The following is a 25,510-nucleotide window of genomic DNA, read 5'->3' as shown; positions in this document are numbered from 1 at the left end:
ATGCATCACAGCATTATTAGGGCATTATCATACTAGTACATACATCACATCATTATTAGGGCATTATCATACTCGTTCATACATCACAGCATTATTAGGGCGTTATCATACTAGTACATACGTTTTCATAACATCATAATCAGCTGCCACCCCTCTATATCTCCCATTAGTCACCATGTATTCCTGTCAGCACAGTGGGGTGGATAACATTCATTATGCTCATAGGCCACAGTGGAACAGTTACCTCTGGTAATACAGCGTCTACAGGGGAGTTTGTTATAGTGTGGTGATTACATTCCCTGGCTGTGGAGTTTGTTATAGTGTGGTGATTACATTCCCTGGCTGTGGAGTTTGTTATAGTGTGGTGATTACATTCCCTGGCTGTGGAGTTTGTTATAGTGTGTTGATAACATTCCCTGGTTGTGGAGTTTGTTATAGTGTGTTGATAACGTTCCCTGGCTGTGGAGTTTGTTATAGTGTGTTGATAACATTCCCTGGCTGTGGAGTTTGTTATAGTGTGGTGATGACATTCCCTGGCTGTGGAGTTTGTTATAGTGTGTTGATAACATTCCCTGGCTGTGGAGTTTGTTATAGTGTGTTGATTACATTCCCTGGCTGTGGAGTTTGTTATAGTGTGGTGATTACATTCCCTGGCTGTGGAGTTTGTTATAGTGTGGTGATTACATTCCCTGGCTGTGGAGTTTGTTATAGTGTGTTGATTACATTCCCTGGCTGTGGAGTTTGTTATAGTGTGGTGATTACATTCCCTGGCTGTGGAGTTTGTTATAGTGTGGTGATTACATTCCCTGGCTGTGGAGTTTGTTATAGTGTGTTGATAACATTCCCTGGCTGTGGAGTTTGTTATAGTGTGGTGATTACATTCCCTGGCTGTGGAGTTTGTTATAGTGTGGTGATTACATTCCCTGGCTGTGGAGTTTGTTATAGTGTGGTCATTACATTCCCTGGCTGTGGAGTTTGTTATAGTGTGTTGATGACATTCCCTGGCTGTGGAGTTTGTTATAGTGTGTTGATAACATTCCCTGGCTGTGGAGTTTGTTATAGTGTGTTGATGACATTCCCTGGCTGTGGAGTTTGTTATAGTGTGTTGATGACATTCCCTGGCTGTGGAGTTTGTTATAGTGTGTTGATGACATTCCCTGGCTGTGGAGTTTGTTATAGTGTGGTGATTACATTCCCTGGCTGTGGAGTTTGTTATAGTGTGTTGATAACATTCCCTGGCTGTGGAGTTTGTTATAGTGTGTTGATTACATTCCCTGGCTGTGGAGTTTGTTATAGTGTGGTGATTACATTCCCTGGCTGTGGAGTTTGTTATAGTGTGTTGATGACATTCCCTGGCTGTGGAGTTTGTTATAGTGTGTTGATAACATTCCCTGGCTGTGGAGCTGCGAAAACACAAACAAGATGATTAAGATGCCCAAGGCGACAGGTAGCCTAGTGGTTACAGCGTTGGACCAGTAACCGAAAGGTTGCAAGATCAAGCAGACAAGGTAAAAAAAATTCTGTCGTTCTGCCCTGAACAAGGCAGTTAACCCACTGTTCCTAGGCCGTCATTGTAAATAAGAATTTGTTCTTAACTGACTTGCCTAGTTAAATAAAGGTAAAAAGAAAAGCTTCTCTCTGGTCTAGTTATTTTTTCTTGATATCTAGCTAATCTCTCTCTCTCTGCAACTTTCTCCCAGGCGCTACCCACCCACCCACTCAACCCATCCTAACGCGTTTGTTTGAATGCAAGCCTAAACCCTCCTTCCCTGTCAGGTCAGATTTGCCCCGGTACCTGGTCAGCTAGCCAGCCTACTGCTAGCTGCAGGTGTACTGTGTCTGTTACAGCTCCATAGCCCCTCCTCCGTACCTCTGTCCCTATGCCATTACCAGACCCCCACTCTTCCTCTCCCCACTAACCTCTGTCCCTATGCCATTACCAGACCCCCACTCTTCCTCTCCCCACTAACCTCTGTCCCTATGCCATTACCAGACCCCCACTCTTCCTCTCCCCACTAACCTCTGTCCCTATGCCATTACCAGACCCCCACTCTTCCTTGCCCCACTAACCTCTGTCCCTATGCCATTACCAGACCCCCACTCTTCCTCTCCCCACTAACCTCTGTCCCTATGCCATTACCAGACCCCCACTCTTCCTCGCCCCACTAACCTCTGTCCCTATGCCATTACCAGACCCCCACTCTTCCTTGCCCCACTAACCTCTGTCCTTATGCCAGCCACACCCCCAATACAGTCGCAAGGCCAGCCTTAGAAAAACCTAACCCCTCCCCATACCCCTGTCCTTCTGCCAATCTACCCTCTACCAACCCCCTGTCTCCACCTCTGAGCCTACCATCCAACTGATCACTCTCTCCCCTATAATTGCTGCTGTTTGTGGGGGAGTCAGTTGACTAACTCGGGTAGAGAGAGAGAGAGAGAGAGAGAGAGAAGCCTCTTAATTCACACCCAGGGCCTAAGTCATTTCCCTGCGCTAACTGCACTTCCCTCTCACATTATTACGGCAAAACGCAAGCAATTAGCCGGCGCCGCGTGCTAAGTGCCATGTGCCGCGATGACGACAGCATAACTCTCCAGCTTTTGTCGACAACGCTGCTTCGTCTAATGGCCTCAGCGCACATCATTTAGTAGCTGGTAATTGTAGTGATTATGACGTGAAAAAACTACAGTCGCTGGCAGGAGAAATAGTCTATTAACGTCACATAAACATTAACTCTCTTAACGTACCCCGCTTACAACGCTTTGAAGGGAAAACGGAGGCTGTTTCATCAGATTGGAATTAGAACGTAGCCCTGCTGTTACTCTCAATTTAGCAAGTTAATGTGGCGAGGTCTGAGAGAGAGAGGGAGAGAGGGAGAGAGGGAGGGGGTTGAGGTGCTGATCAGGGAGGTAAAGGTGAAGAAGTGTTGTGGGGATGTTTTCATTTGATCCAAACACTCACAAGTTTGATGACGAGGAAGAGTTTGAAAGCCTAGTAGTGAGTGGTGAGCTGTACGGGGTTGTTATGGTGATGATAATACATGGCATTGAGAGGAGAGAGATGACAGTAGGACTAGGATGATGTTTATGAAGATGGATGGTGATGGTTACAACTATAACAACTCATTCTTTCATGTGTGTCTCTAGGAAGTTTCATGAGTATGATGGCTTTCAAATAGTACCACATCCTGTAGCTCTAGTATCTCTCTCTCCCTCCATCACTTCCCATGTTTTCTATCTATCCATCTCTACTTCTCTCTCACTCTGTGTCACTCCCTCTTTCAGTGCGTGAGCTGCAGGCGCACCACGAGGCCCGCGAGGACCCTGACGTGCACCCGGAGGAGAACACCCAAGAGTTCATGGGCGTCCTCATCAAAGGCCTGGCCAAGCTCAAGAAGATCCCGGAGGCTGTCAAGGCCATCATGGAGCGCCTGGAGCCTGAGCTGAAGCAGATACTGAAGAGATCCACTACCCAGATAGCTGATCACGCCTACCAGAGAGGAGAGAACCTAGCCACAGAGAGCCAGCCCAGGTAGGGAGGGGTGGAGGGATGGAGGGAAGGTGGTAGGAGTGGATGGTGGGATGACAGACCATGCCTACCAGAGAGGAGAGAACCTAGCCACAGAGAGCCAGCCCAGGTAGGGAGGGGTGGAGGGATGGAGGGAAGGTGGTAGGAGTGGATGGTGGGATGACAGACCATGCCTACCAGAGAGGAGAGAACCTAGCCACAGAGAGCCAGCCCAGGTAGGGAGGGGTGGAGGGATGGAGGGAAGGTGGTAGGAGTGGATGGTGGGATGACAGACCATGCCTACCAGAGAGGAGAGAACCTAGCCACAGAGAGCCAGCCCAGGTAGGGAGGGGTGGAGGGAAGGTGGGATGCAGGTAGGAGAGGGGTGGGATGGGGGGGTGCAGGTAGGGATGGAGGTAGGGTTGGAGGGAAGGTGGGATGATGTGTGCATGTAGGGGTGGAGGGAAGGCTGGAAGGTGGGATGGAGGTAGGGATAGGGGTAGGGATGGAGGTAGGGATGGGGGGAGGTGGAGGGAAGGCGGGATGCAGGCAGGGATGGGGGTGGAGGGAAGGCGGGATGCAGGTAGGGATGCAGGTAGGGGTGGAGGGAAGGCTGTAAGGTGGGATGGAGGTAGGGATGGGGGAGGTGGAGGGAAGGCGGGATGCAGGTAGGGAGCAGGTAGGGATGGGGTGGAGGGAAGGCAGGATGCAGGTAGGGATGCAGGTAGGGGTGGAGGGAAGGCTGTAAGGTGGGATGGGGGAGGTGGAGGGAAGGCGGGATGCAGGTAGGGATGCAGGTAGGGATGGGGTGGAGGGAAGGCGGGATGCAGGTAGGGATGCAGGTAGGGATGGAGGGAAGGCTGTAAGGTGGGATGGGGGGAGGTGGAGGGAAGGCGGGATGCAGGTAGGGAGCAGGTAGGGTTGGAGGGAAGGCTGTAAGGTGGGATGGAGGTAGGGATGGGGTGGAGGGAAGGCGGGATGCAGGTAGGGGTGGAGGGTACGGGTGGATGGTGGGATAGCAGACCATGCCTACCAGAGAGGAGAGAACCTGGCCACAGAGTGACAGCCCAGGTGAGGAAAGAGGGGGGGAAATGGCTTTGGTTATTCAGTGAGAAAAGGTGTGGGTGGAGGAGAAGAAATAAGGGGACGGGGTTTGGGGACATTGGCCCTGTTAGGAAATGTGAAAATGAAATGCATCTTTCCTTCCTTGAAGTGACCACTAATCTCACATGACTGGATAGGTGAGAGCTATGAAGTGAAACCCTCAATTTTTACCTATCTAATCATGTGGAATTTGTGATTTCTTCAAGGAGGGAAGGAAGGATATATTGTGGGTTTTCAAACAAGGCCTTTGGGTGTATAGTTTTGTCCAACTCACTGGCTAAGGTGAGGTAGGAACAGTGGAGGAGAGGTACTGTATGGGTCTGAGGTGAGGTAGGAACAGTGGAGGAGAGGTACTGTATGGGTCTGAGGTGAGGTAGGAACAGTGGAGGAGAGGTACTGTATGGGTCTGAGGTGAGGTAGGAACAGTGGAGGAGAGGTACTGTATGGGTCTGAGGTGAGGTAGGAACAGTGGAGGAGAGGTACTGTATGGGTCTGAGGTGAGGTAGGAACAGTGGAGGAGAGGTACTGTATGGGTCTGAGGTGAGGTAGGAACAGTGGAGGAGAGGTACTGTATGGGTCTGAGGTGAGGTAGGAACAGTGGAGGAGAGGTACTGTATGGGTCTGAGGTGAGGTAGGAACAGTGGAGGAGAGGTACTGTATGGGTCTGAGGTGAGGTAGGAACAGTGGAGGAGAGGTACTGTATGGGTCTGAGGTGAGGTAGGAACAGTGGAGGAGAGGTACTGTTTGGGTCTGAGGTGAGGTAGGAACAGTGGAGGAGAGGTACTGTATGGGTCTGAGGTGAGGTAGGAACAGTGGAGGAGAGGTACTGTTTGGGTCTGAGGTGAGGTAGGAACAGTAGAGGGGAGGTACTGTATGGGTCTGAGGTGAGGTAGGAACAGTGGAGGAGAGGTACTGTATGGGTCTGAGGTGAGGTAGGAACAGTGGAGGAGAGGTACTGTATGGGTCTGAGGTGAGGTAGGAACAGTGGAGGAGAGGTACTGTTTGGGTCTGAGGTGAGGTAGGAACAGTAGAGGAGAGGTACTGTATGGGTCTGAGGTGAGGTAGGAACAGTGGAGGAGAGGTACTGTATGGGTCTGAGGTGAGGTAGGAACAGTGGAGGAGAGGTACTGTTTGGGTCTGAGGTGAGGTAGGAACAGTAGAGGAGAGGTACTGTTTGGGTCTGAGGTGAGGTAGGAACAGTGGAGGAGAGGTACTGTATGGGTCTGAGGTGAGGTAGGAACAGTGGAGGAGAGGTACTGTTTGGGTCTGAGGTGAGGTAGGAACAGTGGAGGAGAGGTACTGTATGGGTCTGAGGTGAGGTAGGAACAGTGGAGGAGAGGTACTGTATGGGTCTGAGGTGAGGTAGGAGCAGTGGAGGAGAGGTACTGTTTGGGTCTGAGGTGAGGTAGGAACAGTGGAGGAGAGGTACTGTTTGGGTCTGAGGTGAGGTAGGAACAGTGGAGGAGAGGTACTGTTTGGGTCTGAGGTGAGGTAGGAACAGTGGAGGAGAGGTACTGTATGGGTCTGAGGTGAGGTAGGAACAGTGGAGGAGAGGTACTGTTTGGGTCTGAGGTGAGGTAGGAACAGTGGAGGAGAGGTACTGTTTGGGTCTGAGGTGAGGTAGGAACAGTGGAGGAGAGGTACTGTTTGGGTCTGAGGTGAGGTAGGAACAGTGGAGGAGAGGTACTGTTTGGGTCTGAGGTGAGGTAGGAACAGTGGAGGAGAGTTACTGTTTGGGTCTGAGGTGAGGTAGGAACAGTGGAGGAGAGGTACTGTTTGGGTCTGAGGTGAGGTAGGAACAGTGGAGGAGAGGTACTGTATGGGTCTGAGGTGAGGTAGGAACAGTGGAGGAGAGGTACTGTATGGGTCTGAGGTGAGGTAGGAACAGTAGAGGAGAGGTACTGTTTGGGTCTGAGGTGAGGTAGGAACAGTGGAGGAGAGGTACTGTATGGGTCTGAGGTGAGGTAGGAACAGTAGAGGAGAGGTACTGTATGGGTCTGAGGTGAGGTAGGAACAGTGGAGGAGAGGTACTGTATGGGTCTGAGGTGAGGTAGGAACAGTGGAGGAGAGGTACTGTATGGGTCTGAGGTGAGGTAGGAACAGTGGAGGAGAGGTACTGTATGGGTCTGAGGTGAGGTAGGAACAGTAGAGGAGAGGTACTGTATGGGTCTGAGGTGAGGTAGGAACAGTGGAGGAGAGGTACTGTATGGGTCTGAGGTGAGGTAGGAACAGTGGAGGAGAGGTACTGTATGGGTCTGAGGTGAGGTAGGAACAGTGGAGGAGAGGTACTGTATGGGTCTGAGGTGAGGTAGGAACAGTGGAGGAGAGGTACTGTATGGGTCTGAGGTGAGGTAGGAACAGTGGAGGAGAGGTACTGTATGGGTCTGAGGTGAGGTAGGAACAGTAGAGGAGAGGTACTGTATGGGTCTGAGGTGAGGTAGGAACAGTAGAGGAGAGGTACTGTATGGGTCTGAGGTGAGGTAGGAACAGTGGAGGAGAGGTACTGTTTGGGTCTGAGGTGAGGTAGGAACAGTAGAGGAGAGGTACTGTATGGGTCTGAGGTGAGGTAGGAACAGTGGAGGAGAGGTACTGTATGGGTCTGAGGTGAGGTAGGAACAGTAGAGGAGAGGTACTGTTTGGGTCTGAGGTGAGGTAGGAACAGTGGAGGAGAGGTACTGTATGGGTCTGAGGTGAGGTAGGAACAGTAGAGGAGAGGTACTGTATGGGTCTGAGGTGAGGTAGGAACAGTGGAGGAGAGGTACTGTATGGGTCTGAGGTGAGGTAGGAACAGTGGAGGAGAGGTACTGTATGGGTCTGAGGTGAGGTAGGAACAGTGGAGGAGAGGTACTGTATGGGTCTGAGGTGAGGTAGGAACAGTAGAGGAGAGGTACTGTATGGGTCTGAGGTGAGGTAGGAACAGTGGAGGAGAGGTACTGTATGGGTCTGAGGTGAGGTAGGAACAGTAGAGGAGAGGTACTGTATGGGTCTGAGGTGAGGTAGGAACAGTGGAGGAGAGGTACTGTATGGGTCTGAGGTGAGGTAGGAACAGTGGAGGAGAGGTACTGTATGGGTCTGAGGTGAGGTAGGAACAGTGGAGGAGAGGTACTGTATGGGTCTGAGGTGAGGTAGGAACAGTAGAGGAGAGGTACTGTATGGGTCTGAGGTGAGGTAGGAACAGTAGAGGAGAGGTACTGTATGGGTCTGAGGTGAGGTAGGAACAGTGGAGGAGAGGTACTGTATGGGTCTGAGGTGAGGTAGGAACAGTGGAGGAGAGGTACTGTATGGGTCTGTGTCTCCATCACTAATAAGCAAACAAACCATCAGGCAAGAAGGAGACAAGTTTCACTTGAATCCTGGGCTTTTCTATCCTAGCTCTTCAGCTTTAGACAGAGTGAGTACGACAAGCGTGTTTTGGGAGCGAGTGAACTGCTAGAAAATGATTTTTGATTAGTCTCTATCCTCTCTTCCCTCTCTCTCCGCATCTCATTGTGGAAACCCTAATAAAGCAAACACTTAAGCACACCCTCTCCTCAGCCTCCTCTGTTCTCCCTCTCCTCAGCCTCCTCTGTTCTCCCTCTCCTCAGTCTCCTCTGTTCTCCCTCTCCTCAGTCTCCTCTGTTCTCCCTCTCCTCAGCCTCCTCTGTTCTCCCTCTCCTCAGCCTCCTCTGTTCTCCCTCTCCTCAGCCTCCTCTGTTCTCCCTCTCCTCAGCCTCCTCTGTTCTCCCTCTCCTCAGCCTCCTCTGTTCTCCCTCTCCTCAGCCTCCTCTGTTCTCCCTCTCCTCAGCCTCCTCTGTTCTCCCTCTCCTCAGCCTCCTCTGTTCTCCCTCTCCTCAGCCTCCTCTGTTCTCAGCCTCCTCTGTTCTCCCTCTCCTCAGCCTCCTCTGTTCTCCCTCTCCTCAGCCTCCTCTGTTCTCCCTCTCCTCAGCCTCCTCTGTTCTCCCTCTCCTCAGCCTCCTCTGTTCTCAGTCTCCTCAGCCTCCTCTGTTCTCCATCTCCTCAGCCTCCTCTGTTCTCAGCCTCCTCTGTTCTCCATCTCCTCAGCCTCCTCTGTTCTCCCTCTCCTCTGTTCTCCCTCTCCTCAGCCTCTTCTGTTCTCAGTCTCCTCCGCCTCCTCTGTTCTGCATCTCCTCAGCCTCCTCTGTTCTCAGCCTCCTCTGTTCTCCCTCTCCTCAGCCTCCTCTGTTCTCCCTCTCCTCAGCCTCCTCTGTTCTCCCTCTCCTCAGCCTCCTCTGTTCTCCCTCTCCTCAGCCTCCTCTGTTCTCCCTCTCCTCAGCCTCCTCTGTTCTCCCTCTCCTCAGCCTCCTCTGTTCTCCATCTCCTCAGCCTCCTCTGTTCTCCCTCTCCTCAGCCTCCTCTGTTCTCAGCCTCCTCTGTTCTCCCTCTCCTCAGCCTCCTCTGTTCTCCCTCTCCTCTGTTCTCCCTCTCCTCAGTCTCCTCTGTTCTCCCTCTCCTCAGTCTCCTCTGTTCTCCATCTCCTCAGTCCGTTCATTGCTAGCTGTTTCACTGTTTTCTCCTCCACCTCTATTGTACCCCATTGGATCATTTCCAGCTGTTTCCCCGCACGTTTTTCATAACTCTCTCATTTAAGGAAATGGAGTAATCCAGAAAGCCAAGACCCAGCCTCTGCTTTTTCCCTCAGCATTCATTTACTCCGCAGAAAAAAAAAGGAAATCACAAGATACTGGAAGAGAAGGGATATAATGACAGCACTTAAAGCACTTACTTTCAGTTGAGATGAACACTTGTTTTTTTGGGCCTCAGTTTCTCTCATTTTCTCTCCGTCTGTTTTCACGGTGTCTGTGTGTGTAAGTTGTGCCCTCTAATCCTAGCCATTCTCCACGTTTCAAGAGGTGGTCGTTGGTTCACCTGTCCTGAAGCATTGTGACTACTGGGTTTAGGTTAGTGCTGAGGCCTTGGCTGCATTTCATTCCAGAAAGGTTATCTCCTTCTCCTCTTTCCTAGTTGCTTACTCCCCTTCCCCTTCACGGATCTGACACGACTGGATAGGTGAAGGCAATATGGAGGAAACTAGGTAGTAGAGTGTCAATATGGAGGAAACTAGGTAGTTTTAACTAACACCTACCCAGTTAGTCAATATGGAGGAAACTAGGTAGTTTTAACTAACACCTACCCAGTTAGTCAATATGGAGGAAACTAGGTAGTTTTAACTAACACCAACCCAGTTAGTCAATATGGAGGAAACTAGGTAGTTTTAACTAACACCTACCCAGTTAGTCAATATGGAGGAAACTAGGTAGTTTTAACTAACACCTACCCAGTTAGTCAATATGGAGGAAACTAGGTAGTTTTAACTAACACCTACCCAGTTAGTCAATATGGAGGAAACTAGGTAGAGGTTTAACTAACACCTACCCAGTTAGTCAATATGGAGGAAACTAGGTAGTTTTAACTAACACCTACCCAGTTAGTCAATATGGAGGAAACTAGGTAGTTTTAACTAACACCTACCCAGTTAGTCAATATGGAGGAAACTAGGTAGTTTTAACTAACACCTACCCAGTTAGTCAATATGGAGGAAACTAGGTAGAGTTTTAGCTAACACCTACCCAGTTAGTCAATATAGAGGAAACTAGGTAGAGGTTTAACTAACACCTACCCAGTTAGTCAATATGGAGGAAACTAGGTCGTTTTAACTAACACCTACCCAGTTACTCAATATGGAGGAATGAGGTAGAGTTTTAACACATACCCAGTTAGTCAATATAGAGGAAACTAGGTAGAGATTTAACTAACACCTACCCCAGTTAGTCAATATGGAAGAAACTTGGTGAAGTTTTAACACCTACCCAGTTAGTCTCTGATCTGTTAAGGGGAGTGAACAAGGGCAAAAGGGAGGGGACAACTTTTTTGGGACGTTATGCAACACCAGGGATTGTCAGACGTTTAGTCAGACAGCCAATCAGGTGTTAACCTCTCTGGGCCAGTGGGACGCTTGCGTCCCACCTACTCAACAGCCAGTGTAATCCCGTGGTGCGATATTCAAATACCTTAGAAATGCTATTACTTCAATTTCTCAAACATATGACTATTTTACACCATTTTAAAGACAAGACTCTCGTTAATCTAACCACACTGTCCGATTTCAAAAAGGCTTTACAACGAAAGCAAAACATTAGACTTTGTCAGCAGAGTACCCAGCCAGAAATAATCAGACACCCATTTTTCAAGCTAGCATATAATGTCACATAAACCCAAACCACAGCTAAATGCAGCACTAACCTTTGATGATCTTCATCAGATGACAATCCTAGGACATTATGTTATACAATACATGCATGTTTTATTCAATCAAGTTCATATTTATATCAAAAACCAGCTTTTTACATTAGCATGTGACTAGCATGTGACTAGCATTCCCACCGAACACTTCCGGTGAATTTACTAAATTACTCACGATAAACGTTCACAAAAAACATAACAATTATTTTAAGAATTATAGATACAGAACTCCTTTATGCACTTGCTATGTCCGATTTTAAAATAGCTTTTCGGTGAAAGCACATTTTGCAATATTCTGAGTAGATAGCCCGGCCATCACAGGCTAGCTATTTTGACACCCACCAAGTGTGGTACTCACCAAACTCCGATTTACTATTAGAAAAGTTTGATTACCTTTGCTGTTCTTCGTCAGAATGCACTCCCAGGACTTCTACTTCAATAACAAATGTTGGTTTGGTTCCAAATAATCCATAGTTATATCCAAATAGCGGCATTTTGTTCGTGCGTTCAAGACACTATCCGAAGGGTAAAGAAGGGTGACGCGCCCGACGCGTTTCGTGACAAAAAAATTCAAAATATTCCATTACCGTACTTCGAAGCATGTCAAACGCTGTTTAAAATCATGCTATTTTTCTCGTAAAAAAGCGATAATATTCCGACCGGAGTCGTTGTTTTCGTTCAAAGAGAGAGAAAGTAAACATGGTGTCGGCTCGTGCATACGCCTCCAGTCTCATTGTCCTCAGATCGACCACTTACCAAATGCGCTAATGTTTTTCAGCCAGGGCCTGCAAAGCCACCATTCATCGTTCTGGCGCCTTCTGAGAGCCTATGGGAGCGTTAGAAAATGGCACGTTATGCCAGAGATCCCCTGTTTTGGTTAGAGATGATCAAGAAGGCCATGAAATGTTCAGAGAGAGCGCTTCCTGTTTGGAATCTTCTCAGGTTTTTGCCTGCCATATGAGTTCTGTTATACTCACAGACACCATTCAAACAGTTTTAGAAACTTTAGGGTGTTTTCTATCCAAATCAAACAATTATATGCATATTCTAGTTACTGGGCAGGAGTAGTAACCAGATTAAATCGGGTACGTTTTTTTTATCCGGCCGTGCAAATACTGCCCCCTATCCCCAACAGGTTAAACACAGTAGAGGCAGGACATTTGGGACAACACCTGCCATCGACCATGAAAAAACAGACACACTGCTGCTTTAAACATAAACATGCCAAGATACACACACACACACACACACACACACACACACACACACACACACACACACACACACACACACACACACACAGTCCATTGATGTTGTAGCATTTAAAAGAGACTGTGTTGTTATTCTGTCAGAGATGTTGGGTCAGGCCTTGGCTCCCATCGTGTGCTGAATCTGATCTGACTCCAGTATAGGACAACACAGTGCAGCTTGTTTTCAACCCCACCTTCTCCATATCCTTTTTACTTTAGTGTGTGTATGTACTTGTGTTTGTGCACACACACAAGTTCAAGCTGAGGCCCGTTGCTACGGAAACCCCTATAGAAGTAGTGTATCAAGGTGTTCTGTCTGGCATAATGAGCAACACATAGATGGTGCTGTTCAGTAGACAATGCCCAGCGTATTGCACAGCATCTCTAAAGGGTTCCTGTAAAACATCCTCACTGTGCAGTTCTTTGATTTGAATACTGATCTAGAGCCTATTTCCTGTGCTTTGTCTCTTCTTCTAATCTAATAGTAGAGGAATTTGGTTGACATGGTGATATGGGGGCAGTAAGATAGCTACCCAGATGGTGTCACAGACATATTGGATTGTCATATTGAAGATCTGTTGGTGTTTATCCTGGTTAGACTTGCAACATTCTGATAACTTTCCCCAAATTCCCAGGTTTTCTAGAAATCCGGGTTAGAATCCTGGGAATGTTGCTACCCTGGTACATACAGTATGTCTGATGATGCAACTAGCCAGGTTATGGACTATGGCTGATCATATATAGCCAGTGTTGTGTGTGTCGGGGTGATGACCTGGCACAGTCACTTAGCGTAATGGTTCCTGTGAAGACACTCCAGGCGACAATAAATACCATTCTCCTGGGTGAGTTAGGGTCCCAGCTAGCCCACCTCACACTGCATGCTAAACACACACACACACACATCCGGAGACCCTCTCTCTGCCGTCCATCACCTGAGTGTCCGTGTGTTCCATCCTTCTGGGAAATGAGGAGCAGGATTTCAGGGAATTGAGAAGATCTATTAGAATGGCCTGCTGTGTGAGATAACGAGGGGAATGGGGCTCTCTCTCTCTCTGCTCTGTAAAACCAAAGATTCATCACATGGGATGAGGGAAGAGAACATGTGAAAGGTCAGAACCTGGTGGGGGGGCTGTGTGTGTGTGAGCAAGTGTGTCCCCTGTCTACCTGTCCCTAACCATTCATAACATAATCCCTGTCTGTCTGTCTGTCCCAAACCATTCATAACATAATCCCTCCCTGTCTGTCTGTCCCAAACCATTCATAACATAATCCCTGTCTGTCTGTCTGTCCCAAACCATTCATAACATAATCCCTCCCTGTCTGTCTGTTCCTAACCATTCATAACATAATCCCTCCCTGTCTGTCTGTCCCTAACCATTCATTACATAATCCCTCCCTGTCTGTCTGTCCCTAACCATTCATTACATAATCCCTCCCTGTCTGTCTGTCCCTAACCATTCATTACATAATCCCTCCCTGTCTGTCTGTCCCTAACCATTCATTACATAATCCCTCCCTGTCTGTCTGTCCCTAACCATTCATTACATAATCCCTCCCTGTCTGTCTGTCCCTAACCATTCATTACATAATCCCTCCCTGTCTGTCTACCTGTCTGTCCATAACCATTCATAACATAATCCCTCCCTGTCTGTCTGTCTGTCTGTCTGTCTGTCTGTCTGTCTGTCTGTCTGTCTGTCTGTCTGTCTGTCTGTCTGTCTGTCTGTCTGTCTGTCTGTCTGTCCCTAACCATTCATAACATAATCCCTCCCTGTCTGTCTGTTCCTAACCATTCATAACATAATCCCTCCCTCCCTGTCTGTCTGTCTGTCTGTCTGTCTGTCTGTCTGTCTGTCTGTCTGTCTGTCTGTCTGTCTGTCTGTCTGTCTGTCTGTCCCTAACCATTCATAACATAATCCCTCCCTGTCTGTCTGTCCCTAACCATTCATAACATAATCCCTCCCTGTCTGTCTGTCCCTAACCATTCATTACATAATCCCTCCCTGTCTGTCTACCTGTCCCTAACCATTCATAACATAATCCCTCCCTGTCTGTCTGTCTGTCCCTAACCATTCATAACATAATCCCTGTCTGTCTGTCTGTCCCTAACCATTCATAACATAATCCCTCCCTGTCTGTCTGTCCCTAACCATTCATTACATAATCCCTCCCTGTCTGTCTGTCCCTAACCATTCATTACATAATCCCTCCCTGTCTGTCTACCTGTCCCTAACCATTCATAACATAATCCCTCCCTGTCTGTCTGTCTGTCCCTAACCATTCATAACATAATCCCTCCCTGTCTGTCTGTCCCTAACCATTCATTACATAATCCCTCCCTGTCTGTCTGTCCCTAACCATTCATTACATAATCCCTCCCTGTCTGTCTACCTGTCCCTAACCATTCATAACATAATCCCTCCCTGTCTGTCTGTCTGTCCCTAACCATTCATAACATACTCCCTCCCTCCCTGTCTGTCCCTAACCATTCATAACATAATCCCTCCCTGTCTGTCTGTCCCTAACCATTCATTACATAATCCCTCCCTGTCTGTCTGTCCCTAACCATTCATTACATAATCCCTCCCTGTCTGTCTACCTGTCCCTAACCATTCATAACATAATCCCTCCCTGTCTGTCTGTCTGTCTGTCCCTAACCATTCATTACATAATCCCTCCCTGTCTGTCTGTCCCTAACCATTCATAACATAATCCCTCCCTGTCTGTCTGTCCCTAACCATTCATTACATAATCCCTCCCTGTCTGTCTGTCCCTAACCATTCATAACATAATCCCTCCCTGTCTGTCTGTCCCTAACCATTCATTACATAATCCCTCCCTGTCTGTCTGTCCCTAACCATTCATAACATAATCCCTCCCTGTCTGTCTGTCCCTAACCATTCATTACATAATCCCTCCCTGTCTGTCTGTCCCTAACCATTCATAACATAATCCCTCCCTGTCTGTCTGTCCCAAACCATTCATAACATACTCCCTCCCTGTCTGTCTGTCTGTCCCTAACCATTCATAACATAATCCCTCCCTGTCTGTCTGTCCCTAACCATTCATAACATAATCCCTCCCTGTCTGTCTGTCCCTAACCATTCATTACATAATCCCTCCCTGTCTGTCTGTTCCTAACCATTCATAACATAATCCCTCCCTGTCTGTCTGTCTGTCCCTAACCATTCATAACATAATCCCTCCCTGTCTGTCTGTCCCTAACCATTCATTACATAATCCCTCCCTGTCTGTCTGTCCCTAACCATTCATTACATAATCCCTCCCTGTCTGTCTGTTCCTAACCATTCATAACATAATCCCTCCCTGTCTGTCTGTCTGTCTGTCTGTCTGTCTGTCTGTCTGTCTGTCTGTCTGTCTGTCTGTCTGTCTGTCTGTCTGTCTGTCTGTCTCTAACCATTCATAACATACTCCCTCCCTCCCTGTCTGTCTGTCTGTCGCCCTAACCATTCATAACATACTCCCTCTCTGTCTGTCTGTCTGTCTCCTCAGATATGTAGTACCTTACAAAAACGAAGTGCTTCACTCCTGTTCCAACAGATATATGCACTTAACCAACCACAATTAAAAAGATCACTTATTGTATTTTCCCTCTTTACATTGAAAGATTGGTCCTTGTGTGGACTGGTGGAGGCTGAAGTACTCTACTAAAGAGCAGGTTTGAATCAGAAATATAATTTCATAATTTAGCTTTAGCGTTGAGCTGAGGTCAGAATGGTTTTGACTACTATGCATTAGCTTCTCCGTTAGTAGTCAGTTATTGAATGAGAGTCAATGAGAGTAGAGAGGAGCTTTTAGACCTGGAGGCTGACAGGAGTGGTGCTGCCTTAGAGACCTCCTGATGGTCCACCATCAGTGGTCCAGGATCAGTTGTCTTTACCTCTGTTCTAACTCTTAACCTGTGTGAGCCTCACAATACAACTGACCTGGGATGAATTGATAAGAACAGTTTGAATTGCTGGCCGAATATCAACCGTCCTCCCTTCCTTAACGTAATCACTCTAACACTGAGGTGAAACCCTAGGAAGGAAGAAAGGATGCATTTGAAAGGAATTCAAACTGGGCCTTAGTACCTGCTGCGTGTTAGGGCCCTGTTCCAATACTCGTCAAATGTATCATTCCTTTCCTCCCTTCCTTGAAGTAATTTCAGAAGGAAGGAAGGAAGGAGGCATTATGAATATTCTAACGGGGCCAGTGTTTGGGCTGTGTATCGCAGCTTCTTCACCTGTTATCCCACCAGCCGTCCTCACCACAGCCTCTCTCTCTGCTGCCCTCTGCAGGCTGCTGCTGGAACTGCTGGAGCTGCTGTTTGACAAGTTCAACGCGGTGGCTGCGGCCCACAGTGTGGTGCTGGCCCACCTGCAGCAGATCGTGGTGTCCCCCAACGGAGCCCAGGAGGGCATCAAGCTCTATGAGCAAGCCGACGTCTCTGCTAAGATCCAGACCGTCCTCCAGGTCAGTTCAAGTTTAAAATGTCAAGTTTTGAATCCATCACAGTCCCGAATCCCTGTACCACACAAACACACAAATAAAAAATATCAACAAAGATCCATCTGCCGTTCTGTGTATCCATAAAGATTCACGGATGATTTGGCAGCAGATGATTTGCACACGTGGTTAAACCTTTAGACTGTGAAAGCATAGATTAGGCTTCCATGAGTAGGAATGATCACACATGATGCTAACTAGGAGAGACAAGACTCACTGTTCTGACATGAACTACAATGACAAAAACAGATGAAGCTTTACCTTTAGTGACGACAATCTTTACTAATGCAGATTGACTATTTACTGTACACGTTCATTGTAGAAATCAATCTGTTTCTTTATATGCGGCCCGTGGGTGTGTGACTGTGAAAGCATGCCGTATCCATAGCAAGAGGGATGTAGGCTAATTCCTTGAGAGAATGCTGTTAACTCTGTGTGTGTTGTGCATCCAGCTATGAATCCTGACAGTGTTTCACCCAACACTCGTTTGTGCAGTCAGTCAATGTTGTCTTTCTTTTCAAAGAAGAGATTATTCTTGTGGAACGAGTGCTGAGAACATGAAAGTATGTCAGTTGAAATGCAGTTCCTGAGCTATCGATACACAAACGTGTGCACGGACCACGCTGCACGAGCAGAAAAAACACAAACACACAATCAAACAAACACACACACATTCAAACACACACACAAGCACACACAAACACTCTCTCCCCTAGTCTAGTCAGTGAGTGCTGGGGGTGCCTGCCTTACATGGGCGTTCCTCAGGGATCTGTCATAGGTCACTTCCAAACAGCTGCTCATCTCCTCAGCCAATCAGACGGGAGCAGAGAGCAAACACAGTGCAGCCGACACGCACCAATTAAAGGACTGCAATTAAAGCAGGCAATCAGGGGAAGTGCCTGTTCCTATGTGTGTCACAACTAAAATCAACCCCACTGTATTATTTGTAAAAAAAATTTATTCCTAATCTGACACGATGATGAAATCCATAGCGCTTGATTTCTTCCGTCGCGTTCTAAGACGTAAGCCTGTGTGTAGGTGGACACATTTCAGAGTGTAGTGAAGTGTTGAAATGAGCGGAAGGATGAGAAGGGAACACAGGTCTGATGATGAAACGGAGGAGCCAGAGGGGACGTTGGCTCGGGAACAGCCAGTTACCTGGGGAAGCGTTCCAGTAACGTGTATCTAGCTATCCCCTGTGGAGAGAGTCATTGTGAGGTGTAGCTCCAGGGTATTATCCCGTCACACATGTGAGTGATGGCTGGGCTCCAGCTTGAGCTCTGAGCATTAAAGAGCCTACAGCCAAACTACAGATGGAGGAGTGAGGATCCACATTATGGTTCGAGGACTGGTTTTCTAGATATGGTCTCTGACTGCTCACTCCAGACCAGTCTGCTGCCATGCAGCTTGGTCTGTATGGATTAGGCTTCCAATGACACAAACCCATATAGCCTTACCTTTAGTGACCACAATCTTTACTAATGTGGATTGACTATTTACTGTACACGTTCATTGTAAAAATCAATCTGGTTTCTTTATATGCAGCCCAGGGCTGTGTGTAGGACTGTGGGAGCAGACACACACCACACACACACACACACACACACACAGAATGTCAGTGAGTCTTGCCTTTCCTAGTTAGCATAATTATAATTTTTTGTCTTTTTTTTTTTTACATTTGTTTTTTTGTACAGCAGATACAAACATACACTTACGAACAACAACTTAGAGACACACACAAAACGACTACATCTCATCTGTCCAGACCCACATGCTCCCACCCCTAGAGCCTGGTCACACCCCCACCCCTAGAGCCTGGTCACACCCCCACCCCTAGAGCCTGGTCACACCCCCACCCCTAGAGCCTGGTCACACCCCCATCCCGAGGGCCTGGTCACACCCCCATCCCTAGAGCCTGGTCACACCCCCATCCCTAGAGCCTGGTCACACCCCCATCCCTAGAGCCTGGTCACACCCCCATCCCTAGAGCCTGGTCACACCCCCATCCCTAGAGCCTGGTCACACCCCCATCCCTAGAGCCTGGTCACACCCCCATCCCTAGAGCCTGGTCACACCCCCATCCCTAGAGCCTGGTCACACCCCCACCCCTAGAGCCTGGTCACACCCCCATCACTAGAGCCTGGTCACACCCCCATCCCTAGAGCCTGGTCACACCCCCATCCCTAGAGCCTGGTCACACCCCCATCCCTAGAGCCTGGTCACACCCCCATCCCTAGAGCCTGGTCACACCCCCACCCCTAGAGCCTGGTCACACCCCCACCCCTAGAGCCTGGTCACACCCCCATCCCTAGAGCCTGGTCACACCCCCATCCCTAGAGCCTGGTCACACCCCCATCCCGAGGGCCTGGTCACACCCCCATCCCTAGAGCCTGGTCACACCCCCATCCCTAGAGCCTGGTCACACCCCCATCCCTAGAGCCTGGTCACACCCCCATCCCTAGAGCCTGGTCACACCCCCATCCCTAGAGCCTGGTCACACCCCCATCCCTAGAGCCTGGTCACACCCCCATCCCGAGGGCCTGGTCACACCCCCATCCCGAGGGCCTGGTCACACCCCCATCCCGAGGGCCTGGTCACACCCCCACCCCTAGAGCCTGGTCACACCCCCACCCCTAGAGCCTGGTCACACCCCCACCCCTAGAGCCTGGTCACACCCCCACCCCTAGAGCCTGGTCACACCCCCATCCCTAGAGCCTGGTCACACCCCCATCCCTAGAGCCTGGTCACACCCCCACCCCTAGAGCCTGGTCACACCCCCATCCCTAGAGCCTGGTCACACCCCCATCCCGAGGGCCTGGTCACACCCCCATCCCGAGGGCCTGGTCACACCCCCATCCCGAGGGCCTGGTCACACCCCCATCCCGAGGGCCTGGTCACACCCCCATCCCGAGGGCCTGGCCACACCCCCATCCCGAGGGCCTGGCCACACCCCCATCCCGAGGGCCTGCATTATTGTTTGCCACTTGGCCTTAAATTGTACCCATTCATTTTTCTCGGTTGCCCATGCTATTTCATTATTTCAATAATAAATCATGTTTCCATTGTGTTAGTGATGGAGATTGATTTCCAGGTTTTTACTATAAGTTTTTCCGGAAGAGTAATGAGAAGAGAATCGTCCAGGCCAATGGGTGTCTGACTACAGCCCATATGCCAGGTCTTGAAATATGAAGACAGACGGATTAACAGTATGTTTACATTGTAACACTTCTGACAGGCAACTTTCTAGCTCCACCCATAACTTTTGGACTTCATAGCGTTCCCAGAAGGATTATTGAGTTTTACACTTAAGACATGACTCTGCCGTTGTGCTGTAGAATTTGTGAATTTTGTCTCTGGTATAATAAATTCTATACATTTTCATTAACTGTTTCGTTAGTTTTGCTCCAACATTCCCTCCATTTTGTGCCAACATCACTCTCCTAGTCAACATCGTGTGTGTTTGAATGTGTGTGTGTTTGTTTGATTGTGTGTTTGTGTTTTTTCTGCTCGTGCAGCGTGGTCCGTGCACACGTTTGTGTGTAGATAGCTCAGGAACTGCATTTCAACTGACATACTTTCATGTTCTCAGCACTCGTTCCACAAGAATAATCTCTTCTTTGAAAAGAAAGACAACATTGACTGGCTGCACAAACGAGTGTTGGGTGAAACACTGCCAGGATTCATAGCTGGATGCACAACACACACAGAGTTAACAGCATTCTCTCAAGGAATTAGCCTACATCCCTCTTGCTATGGATACGGCATGCTTTCACAGTCACACACCCACGGGCCGCATATAAAGAAACAGATTGATTTCTACAATGAACGTGTACAGTAAATAGTCAATCTGCATTAGTAAAGATGTGAAAGATTGTGGTCACTAAAGGTGAGGCTACATGGGTTTGTGTCATTGTAGTTGTCAGAACAGTGAGTCTCCTAGTTAGCATCATGTGAGGTAGACCTCCTGAGGGACACAGTGAAGAGTTGACAGCAGAGTTTGTTTCTTTTCTATTTTACACTGTCCTTTTCTTATCTCTTATTTTATCCTTCACATCTTTTCTCTTCCTTGTTTTCGTCTCGTTCCAAGTCTCTGAGGGCTAGCGTTCTCTCCCTTTGCTGTTGAGGGAGCGAGCGAGAGAGAGGGAGGGAGGGAGGGGGGGAGGGAGTGAGCGGGAGGGCGAGGGAGGCAGAGAGGGAGCGGGAGGGAGGGATCGGGAGGGAGGGAGGGAGCGATGGAGAGGGAGGGAGGGAGGGAGGGAGGGAGGGAGCGAGCGGGAGGGAGGGAGGGAGAGGGAGGGAGGGAGGGAGGGAGCGAGCGATGGAGAGGGAGGGAGGGAGGGAGGGAGGGAGGGAGCGATGGAGAGGGAGGGAGGGAGGGAGGAGGGAGGGAGGGAGCGAGCGGGAGGGAGGGAGGGAGCGATGGAGAGGGAGGGAGGGAGGGAGGAGCGAGCGGGAGGGAGGGAGGGAGCGATGGAGAGGGAGGGAGGGAGGGAGGGAGCGAGCGGGGGTGGGGGAGGGAGGGGGGGAGGGAGTGAGCGGGAGGGCGAGGGAGGCAGAGAGGGAGCGGGAGGGAGGGATCGGGAGGGAGGGAGGGAGCGATGGAGAGGGAGGGAGGGAGGGAGGGAGCGAGCGGGAGGGAGGGAGGGAGGGAGCGATGGAGAGCGAGCGGGGGTGGGGGAGCAAGCGGGAGGGAGGGAGAGGGAGGGAGCTAGAGAGAGATGGAGGGGGGTGACAGAGAGAGGAGAGCAAAGGGAGAGAGAGGTGCAGACTAGGATTGAGTATATGGGCTTATCATCACTCCATCAGACCAGTAGTCAGACGGTGACCTTGAGCACATTTTTTTCATCATATTTTCTTTTCTCTTGTGTTTTCCCTCTCTCTCTCACTCATTCTCTCTCTCATTCTCTCTCTCATTTTTCACCCCTCAAAACCACTCAGAATGAAAAGCAGTGACTCCGCCATGCCAACTGTTGCTAAGGCGGCCCTGAGCTAACTGCGGACGGTCGGGCTGGCAGGCCTTAGGGCTCGAAGAAGCAGCTAGACTTGAATCACATTTTGTCCAAAGCTTACTTTAGTGGAACTAAGGACAAATGCTCTGTCTTATTGAACATTGATTATCTGAGACCCAGGCCCCTTGATTGGCTCAAAATTGGTCCTTACACTAAGCTGTGATTGGGTTAGTACTGGATAAACAGAGTCGTGATTTGGCTGGGCCAACTGATTGCCTGCCAGTTTAGTCACCGGTGTTTCATCTCTGTTTGGAGGAGAATATGAAGAGATGGACATAGACAGACAGAGGGCTGGGAACTGTAAGGTTGGTGTTGTATACTCTCAAAGCCAGTCAGATGGATAGATGGTTGGATGGAGTTTTGTAAAATAGGCTAAAATCCAAATCTGACCCTTCATACTGTACATCTATGGCCATTGGCTACCTAATCACCCCCTAGCTTCCAATTGGCTCAATCACCTACCCTCTCCACGGCAACTCCACTTTACTGACTTTATTGTCCCCATGTGGACATGTTGTTGCAGTATCATGTACACGTTTAAATACAGTAGACAACAAATTGACAATACAACATTCATAACAGTTACATACCAATAAAAAGAGACTAGCCTGCTGGCCTTACTGGGTCAAAAGGATCATTTCGCCCGAGCTGTTTAGGAGGGATATCACACCTGCCGGGGGGGTACCCTATACCTGCACCCAGAGGGGAGTACTCCAAAGTCTGGGTACATGGGGTGGCTTGGGTCAAAACTATTTTGTGAGCCTTGCTGTTGGCCCTGACCTTAAAGATCTCGTCCAGGCCTGTCTGTTTGACTCCTAATACTTTGCTTGTTGTGGTGATAATCCTTCTCAGCATATTTGTCTGGTTGACAGTGGCCGAACCAACAAACAATACGAACAGTTGAAATACTCTCAATGAAATATTTGTGAAACAGAGTCAGTATAGTCCAGTCAACATGAAAAGATCCCAGCTTGTTGAGAACGTACAGTCTCTGTTGACTCTTTTTGTAGATCAGGTCTGTACATTTACTCCAGTGAAGCTTATTGTCCAAGAGGACAGCTTGATATGTGTATTTCTCTATGTTCTGACCTCTGATAGATGTTACAGAGGTAGGTGGTGTTCTCTTCCTGAAGTCTATGCACATCTCTTTGGTCTTGTTGGTATTGAGGACCAAGTGTGATTCATCACAGCACTCTACAAAGTCCTTTAGGACCGGGCCATGGGGTTCCTCGTCATCATGCAACAGGCTGATCAAGGATGTGTCATCAGCGAACTAAACTAGGTGTCTGTCAGGATGGGAACTAGTACAACTATTAGTATACAGTTGGTTGTCCTAAATAAAATCCTAAAATAAAGGCAAATGAAAGAGATTGTGTCAGGGAAGATGGATAGAGAGTTAAAGAGAGTTGGAGAAGAGAGAGGAGGGAGTGTAGGTATTGCGCGGCTGTGCTGTGCCTTTGTGTTAATGGAAGGCATTAAGCCGTTCGCTCTCCAGCGGCGCGGGCACTAGAGCTGCTACCGCTGCCTCCGCTCTGCCAACCCCAGGTTGCCAGGGGCTCCTCACTCCCCCGCCGCAGCGATGTGCGATAATGTCATCTCTTGATTAGAATACTCATTATGTGAAATGAGGTTTTCTTATTCAGTCACTCGTGTAAATATTTTCTGGACGATTGTATCTTTGTGAGTCTCTCCTTCTCTCCCACTCCCTCTTTCAATCCTTCTTATCCCAATTTCTTTCCATCCCTCTCTCTTTCTCTCCCTCAATCACCATTCTCTCTTTCTCTTTCCCCCTCCCTTCCTCTATCCCTCTCTCTTCCCCTCTGCCCCCTCCTTCCTGCTCTCTTCAAGAGACAAACTCAGTATGACAGCAGAACATGTTAATGCCTGATAGTCTGGCAGCAGAACATGTTAATGCCTGATAGTCTGGCAGCAGAACATGTTAATGCCTGATAGTCTGGCAGCAGAACATGTTAATGCCTGATAGTCTGGCAGCAGAACATGTTAATGCCTGATAGTCTGGCAGCAGAACATGTTAATGCCTGATAGTCTGGCAGCAGAACATGTTAATGCCTGATAGTCTGGCAGCAGAACATGTTAATGCCTGATAGTCTGGCAGCAGAACATGTTAATGCCTGATAGTCTGGCAGCAGAACATGTTAATGCCTGATAGTCTGGCAGCAGAACATGTTAATGCCTGATAGTCTGGCAGCAGAACATGTTAATGCCTGATAGTCTGGCAGCAGAACATGTTAATGCCTGATAGTCTGGCAGCAGAACATGTTAATGCCTGATAGTCTGGCAGCAGAACATGTTAATGCCTGATAGTCTGGCAGCAGAACATGTTAGTGCCTGATAGTCTGGCAGCAGAACATGTTAGTGCCTGATAGTCTGGCAGCAGAACATGTTAGTGCCTGATAGTCTGGCAGCAGAACATGTTAATGCCTGATAGTCTGGCAGCAGAACATGTTAATGCCTGATAGTCTGGCAGCAGTGTAGATTCCTGAGGGAGGCTGTATGGCAGGCTACTCTTTGCCCTGCCTCTACTCTGACAGTGGGGTGCTATAGTTCCCATAATCCACCCTGCAGCGGCCTGGTGCGCGTGCACGTGTGTGTGGGTGTGTGTGCACGTGTGTGTCGACTTGTGTGTGTGCACTTGTGTGTCCTTGCAGTCTGCAGGTGTGAAATGTACCCACTATCATGAAACATCTCTACTAGCTAGTATCTATGCTCAGGTGTGTGTGGTGAGATGTTGTTGGCTCTTGTCTAGGTGTAGATTAGATCTTGTTGGCAGATGTGTATGTTGTTTCTTGTTAGTTCAGGTGTGTTCTGAAGACTAGCAGTTGTGCACTATCATCTATATATTAGCTAGTGGCTCAGGTGTGTGTTGAGATGCTGTTGGGTCTTGTCTAGGTGTAAATTAGCGGCAGCCATGTTGTTGCAGTTGTCTCTTGTTCACGTCTGTGTGATTAGTGCTTTTTGAGGTTGGTTCGATTATGAAAAAAAATTATCATGGTTTTCGATAACTTTTTAAAACATTAAATGCATTATAAAGTAATGACATTACTTTGATTTTAGTGATTTTTTATGGAAATTCCAAAGCCCAAAATAGTGAACATTGAAAATATTCCATTGTGTCTATCAGGTCCACAATGGGTAGACATCAAAAGAAAAATAGAAAATTATGATGAAATAATTAAATATTTCAGTTGTGGGTATTACTTAATTTTTATTTTATGACTTTTTATTATTTAGTCATCTCTAAAAAAAAAAAAAAAAAAATCTTCATCAAGCTACACACAATACCACACAATGACAAAGCGAAAACAGGTTTTTAGAAATGTTTAAAAAAAAACAACATAAATACACGATTTACATAAGTATTCAGACTTTTTGCTATGAGACTCGAAATTGAGCTCAGGTGCATCCTGTTTCTATTGATCATCCTTGAGATGTTTCTACAACTTGATTGGACATGATTTGAAAAGGCACACAACTGTCTATATAAGGTCCAACAGTTGATAGTGCATGTTAGAGCAAAACCAAGCCATGAGGTCGAAGGAATTGTCTGTAGAGCTCCGAGACAGGATTGTCTCGATAAACAGATCTGGAGAAGGGTACCAAACTATTTCTGCAGCGTTGAATGTCCCCAAGAACACAGTGGCCTCCATCATTCTTAAGAGTAAGTTTGGAACCACCAATTGAATCTACACTGCTCCAAAAAATAAAGGGAACACTAAAATAACACATCCTAGATCTGAATGAATGAAATAATCTTATTAAATACTTTTTTCTTTACATAGTTGAATGTGCTGACAACAAAATCACACAAAACTAATCAATGGAAATCCAATTTATCAACCCATGGAGGTCGGATTTGGAGTCACACTCAAAATTAA

General features: G+C 48.1%; 1 protein-coding gene across 2 annotated transcripts in view; it reads left to right on the top strand.

Moving 5' to 3' along the window:
* LOC106609608 (exocyst complex component 4) overlaps window positions 1-25,510 on the top strand; it is a 260,309-nt gene that overhangs the window by 32,054 nt on the left and 202,745 nt on the right. For both annotated transcript variants that reach the window (XM_045722267.2, XM_045722266.2), the window contains exons 6-7: window positions 3,283-3,529; window positions 16,398-16,572. In XM_045722267.2, coding sequence (XP_045578223.1) covers window positions 3,283-3,529; window positions 16,398-16,572 — 422 coding nt within the window. The remainder of the gene's footprint in view (window positions 1-3,282; window positions 3,530-16,397; window positions 16,573-25,510) is intronic.

Source organism: Salmo salar, chromosome 07, assembly GCF_965601325.2.
Source record: "Salmo salar chromosome 07, fSalSal1, whole genome shotgun sequence".
Lineage (NCBI taxonomy): Eukaryota > Metazoa > Chordata > Actinopteri > Salmoniformes > Salmonidae > Salmo > Salmo salar.
This window is presented reverse-complemented; position numbering and strand designations above follow the sequence as displayed.